Genomic DNA, 6000 nt, shown 5'->3' on the forward strand with positions numbered 1-6000 from the left:
TTATGATATTAAAGATCACAAGAGATAATTATAAAATTACTTATTAGTAATGTTAATCAGATTTAAATCCAATTAGCATCTGGGTCACTGGGAATAAATAATTTTGTGATTTGTTGTGATGGACTATTAACACTTGTCTATGTCTGTTAAAATAACCACACTGGTCCTACATTGAAAACTATTTTTTATTTTTCGTCTTCATATCATCTTATAGGTCAGATTCTTTTTTTCAAAGAAAATGGTCATACATAAAACTGCTGTACTGCCTATACAATTTACTGTTGGTGGATAAATGTAAAATAACTGAAACAGAAAGTAATAAACTTTAAAGTCTGTTCTATAAATACAGATTACTGAGTTTGGTTATTTTTTGCCTTTGCTTTTTTTTAAGAAAACTAACAATAGGCCACATTAGAGTTTCAAATAAAGAAGGAATAAGTTTTAGAGAACTATATTAACATCTCTTTAACCATATTAAATTTTAATGTGTATATTTAATGAAGAATTACTATATAAAATATAAGTTGTTAAAAATGTGTGATTCTATAGTCTAATTAAAACTTAATTTGGAGTTTCATTTAAAGAAAACTATTAATACTGAATGACCTAATTCTTCTTCCATGAGATACAGTTTTTATATTGAAATAAAATATTTTAGGCATGAGCATAACATTCCTCTAACTAAAGATAGTTAAGAATATCTTAAAACTGCTAAGCTATGATGAAAAGGATCAAAAGTTTTCAGAGGATGTGACACTAGAAGTGAAGGCAACAAAAGCAAAAATAAATAAGTGGATCTACATTAAACTCAAAAGCTTCTGCACAGCAAAGGAAATCATCCAGAAAAAGAAAAAACAACCTACTGAATGAAAAAATGTTTGCAAATCAAATCTCATAAGGGGTTAATATTCAAAATATTTAATGACTCATACAATACCATCCAAAAAAAATCCAATTCAAAAAATGGGCAAGGGATCTGAAAAGAATTTTTCCAAAGATAACATACAGATGATCAAAAGTTACATGAAAAGATACTCAACACCCCTATTTATCAGAGAAATGCAAATCAAAACCACAATGATATCACCTCACACCTGTCAGAATGGCTGAACTGTTGGTGGGAATGTAAACTGGTCCAGCTACTTGGGAAAACAATATGGAGGTTCCTCAAAAATTTTAAAATAGAACTACCATATGATCCAGCAATTCTACTTCTGGGTATTTATCTGAAAACAAAAACACTAATTTGAGAAGATTTATGCACCCCCATATTCACTGCAGCATTATGTACAATAGCCAAAATATGCAAACAACCTGAAGGTCTACCAATGGATGAATGGCTAAAGAAAATGCAGTATATATACAATAGAATATTAGTCATCAAAAAAATGAAATCCAACATGGATAAAACTTGAGGGAATTATATTAAGTGAAATAAGTCAGAGAAAATACTGTATGTTCTTACTTACATGTGAAATTCCAAAACAACCAAACTCAAATACAGAGAACCAACTGGTAATTGCCAGAGGTGCGGAGTGGGGGATGGGGGAAATATGTGAAGAGAGTCAAAAACAAACTTCCAGTTATAAAAATAAATAAGTCATGGAGATGTAATGCATAGCATGTTGATTACACTTTATACAACACTGCATATTTAAAAGTTGCTAAGAGTAAATCTTCAAAGTTCTAATCACAAGAAAAGTAATTCCATAACTATGTATGGTGATAGATTTTAACTACCATTTCATAATACATACAAATATTGAATCATGTTATAACCTGAAACTAATATATGTTAACTGTACTTCAATTAAGCCTCAACTTTAAGAAAAAAAAAAGAAATTATAGAGGATAAGAACCCCAAGTTAACTTAATTGTCCATAAAAGACAATGTTCAAGAAAATAACTGGCACCCAAAGTTTTCAATAAACATACAGCTTCCTTAAATAAAAAACCCAACAGATCTAGCAAATAAATGTCAATGAACCAAAAAGTATCTAGCTATAGGGTGGACATGAAAGTCAAAGAAAATATTCTCTCAGGAAGTTTGTTTTAGTCAGGGGAGAAATAAATATTGAATTTGTGGGAATGACCATAAAGGCAGAGAATGTGCAGGAAAAAGACAAGATCGAAGTGTGCTCTAGGAAGCCATAGAGGAAGTAATTTATAAAGCAAGGTCTGCCTTGAAGGATGAGTCAAATTTTTGTAAGATGACAAAAGTGAGAGCAATATTCAAGACACAGAAAAATAGGGATATAGGCAATAATAAACACTAGGCTTGAGGGAGGTAAGAAGCGTAACCTACTCAGCATTAGTTCAGGCTGAAGAAAGTTGGAAAATAATGTACATAGGAAAGGTACAGATAACATTACCGAGTTCCTTGAAAGCCACATAAAGGAGTCAGGTAGTGCCAGTTATTTAAAATGGAAAGGTGGGGAGCTTTATAAGGATATGTTTCTTTTCTGCATTAATTATCTCACATTTTGCTTAATTATCTCAATATCTGATTCCTCATTAGGTAGTAAGGTTAAAGAGAAAGAGCACCACATCTTATTTACTCATTGCATTTCCTACTTCTAGCATAAAGCATAATAAGTACTCCATAAATATTGACTGAGTAAATGAAGTAGAGAAAAGTAAACTAATTATAAACATTAATCTGCAGTCATATTAAAGAAGTACTGCATAGCTCATGTCACTACACTAAGAACTCTAGAGTAGTTTCATCTCCCAGAAGAACATCCTCCTAACAGGTGGAGACAGGGGAGGTGGGAGGCAAATGAGAGCATTCATGTCCTCATCTTTCACAGCAGAGAGTCAATCGATACTGTCTAAAAGTGAAACATAATGTTTAAACTACTTGAAAAGTTTTACATAATCTCTTTTTCTTAACCTCAGAGGAATCTCTGGGGAAATAACAACCCCTGGAGTGAAAAATCAGTTATTTGAAATTCAGCAATTTCTTCTGTCTCACTAGTTTTTTTCTTTTCTATAAAATTCAGTTAGAATTTAAAATGGAAACTATATTATGATCCATTTTTATAAAAGATATCTCCATATATCTATTCTTCTGTCTGTATATGCACAGAAAGATGTCTAGAATAATTTTCCTCAATGTTAATAATGTTACTTTCAGATAGGTGCAGGGGATTAAGAGTAATGTATGAATGAACACCAAGTAATGTATGGAATTGCTGCATCACTATATTGTACACCTGAAACTAAATAATACTGTATGTAACCTACACTGGAATTAAAATTTTTAAAAATACTGTTGCTTTCAGAGTTATGAAGAATTTCACTTTATTATAATTTAGTCTTCTGAATTGTTTAATTTCTCTATAAAGATAAATCATTGTTTGAAAAGTAAAGGAAAAAAGTTAAAATGACTTTCAAGAGTGAACAACTGACTAGATGACTGGGTCACTTACTGAGATGAAAAGAGATTTATTTTGTTTTGTTTGTTTTTGTAGGAGATCCAAGAGTTCAGTCTTAGACACGTTAAGTTTCTAACATCTGAGAAATCTATGAATTATCAAAAGAGTTATATATTTGAGTCTGATAGCTCTGATTCATGATTTAGACTAGGCCTATAAATTGTGGGGCACCCACCGACATACAGAGGATACTGTATGTAAGTAGATGAATTTGGGCAGAACAAAGAAGAAAAAAGTGACCCACAACAAAGTCCTGAGTATTTCAAATTTCAGTGATGCTTAGAGAATGAAAAAGAGGAAAAAGAGCAGCCACAGAAGTGTCACAGAAGCAAAGAAGACTTTCACACAGAAAGAAATGGTCCACTATAGCAAATGTTGATTGTTATAATAAGATGAGAATTAAAAAGAAAAGAATCCATTACATTCATCAGCATAGAAGCTACAAGCAACTTGAGCAAGATGTGCCATTCTGACAGTTAACAGAGTCAAGCAAGGTCAAAACTAAGTGGGTCGAGGAGTAAAGAGAAGTAAGCAAGTGGGGACAGTTTGCACAGATGTCTTGCTATGGTGAGAGAGAGAGAAACAAGACAGTGACTTCACAGATGTGAGGTCAAGGAAAATTTCTTTTTGAGTATGTTGCATTATAAGATGAAACATGTGAAGGCATGTCTGCACCCAGATACCAAAAATTAGAAAAGAATAGGCTATTAGTGGAAACAGAGAGGAGAGGAGGGCTAATCAAAGAAGTGGCCTTCTGATATATTAGTCACTTACAATATAAGATTTGTAGGATCTTGGCAAGTAAAAATTGAGAAATTTACATAGAATGTAATGCTACTGAAAAGTAAAAATCCACATTCCAGTAAGCCATATATTAGCCTAATCTAAATGCTGTGGAAACCTAAAGAAACTGTGTTAAACTTACCCTTATTCAGAGGGGAAAAATGAATGGAACAAGCAATGCTAAAGGCAGAAGGCAAAAATGTTCATGAGATGATCTACTGAAGGGAAGATAGTACAAGAAAGGTACAACTGGAAACAAAATCACTGTAGAAAGTAAATAAATGACACAGGTAAGAATTCAAAAAACACAGAGAAACATGAGACTTATATAATACAAATCTATTATCTAAATTAGCCAAATTATGGAAGGAGCCTAAATGTGCATCAACTGATGAATGGATAAAGAAGATATGGTTTATATATACAATGGAATACTACTTGGCAGTGAGAAAGAATAAAATCATGCCATTTGCAGCAACATGAACGGAACTGGAGGGCAATATGCTAACTGAAATAATCAGTCAGAGAAAGACACATATCATATATTTTCATTCATATGTGGATGTTGAGAAACTTAACAGAAGCCCATGGGGGAGGGGAAGGAGAAAAAAAATAGTTACATAGAGGGAGGGATGCAAACCATAAGAGACTCTTAAATACAGAGAACGAGTATTTAATCAATGAGGGTTGATAGGAGGGAGGAGAGGGGAAAGTGGGTGATGGGCATTAAGAAGGGCACTTGTTGGGATGAGCACTGGGTGTTGTGTGTAAGTCAATTTGACATTAAGTTATATTAAAAAATAAATATAAAAATAAATTATCACTATTGAACCACACTGACCAATGCTAGACTGAAATTAGTAAAAGAAAGGAAATTATTTAACTTCAAAAGTATGACTTAAAAATACAACCAAATATAAGAAGAGTTCATCCTTATATATGATGAATCAAATATATTGTAGAAGAATTGTTAAAAAGCACAAAAAATGTAAACTTTTCCTCAGAAAAGTGATTTGGTCATTTTCTTTGTCTCAGTGCTGATGTAAACATAGCAAATTACTTGGCAGTATGCAGAAGACTACTGGTATACTGAAAAATGAAGACAAAATTAACTTCCCAGTAAAACACAAAAATCATATAAAACAAGCACATATAAAAACACACTTCAAGTACTAATGCTGCCACATCCACTACTAACATTTTTATAGTTCTTGCGATATTAAAAGGAACTATAGTAATTCCTTTTAATTTTTCTTATGCAATTCTCATTATAACTCTGAAGAAAAAAATATAATTTTCCTCCATTTTACCAATGGGTAACTGAGATCCCACCTCACACAACTAGTAAAGAGCAGACAGTCTGACTCCAGAAGCCATGTTGCCAACCTAACCACCACACTACACAACTCTATTACATGTATCAACAATGTGATGACAATCTCTCTCTGCCCCTCCCTCACTCTCATGTGCTTGCACTCTCTCTTTCACAAAATAAATAAAAAATCTTAAAAAAAAAAAAGAAAGAAAAGGAAATGTATCTCAGGTAAAATTTAGCAACTTACCTTAGACCAAAGATGTGTGACTGTTCATAGTTGAATAAAGAACGAATCTTAGCTTCTGAATTCAAAATTATAAGTCTATCTATAATATCCTGAAAAAGAAAGACTTGGAGTGAGAATGTGCTTGACAAGTCATTTAAAGAAAAAACAAATCAACAAATATTTATTTAGATTTTTGGTTCTCAAACTTGGCCTTACATTTGATCACCTAAGTAGGGGAT

The 6000-nt window shown here is 32.3% G+C and overlaps 1 protein-coding gene across 1 annotated transcript in view; it reads right to left on the reverse strand.

Annotated features, from left to right (window-relative positions):
• The window catches only part of TBC1D32 (TBC1 domain family member 32), a 202970-nt gene that overhangs the window by 94614 nt on the left and 102356 nt on the right, over positions 1–6000 (reverse strand). The window contains exon 23 of the mRNA XM_077760780.1: positions 5783–5871. Within this exon, the coding sequence (XP_077616906.1) occupies positions 5783–5871 (89 nt within the window). The remainder of the gene's footprint in view (positions 1–5782; positions 5872–6000) is intronic.

Source organism: Crocuta crocuta, unplaced genomic scaffold (assembly GCF_008692635.1).
Source record: "Crocuta crocuta isolate KB4526 unplaced genomic scaffold, BGI_CrCroc_1.0 scaffold305, whole genome shotgun sequence".
Lineage (NCBI taxonomy): Eukaryota > Metazoa > Chordata > Mammalia > Carnivora > Hyaenidae > Crocuta > Crocuta crocuta.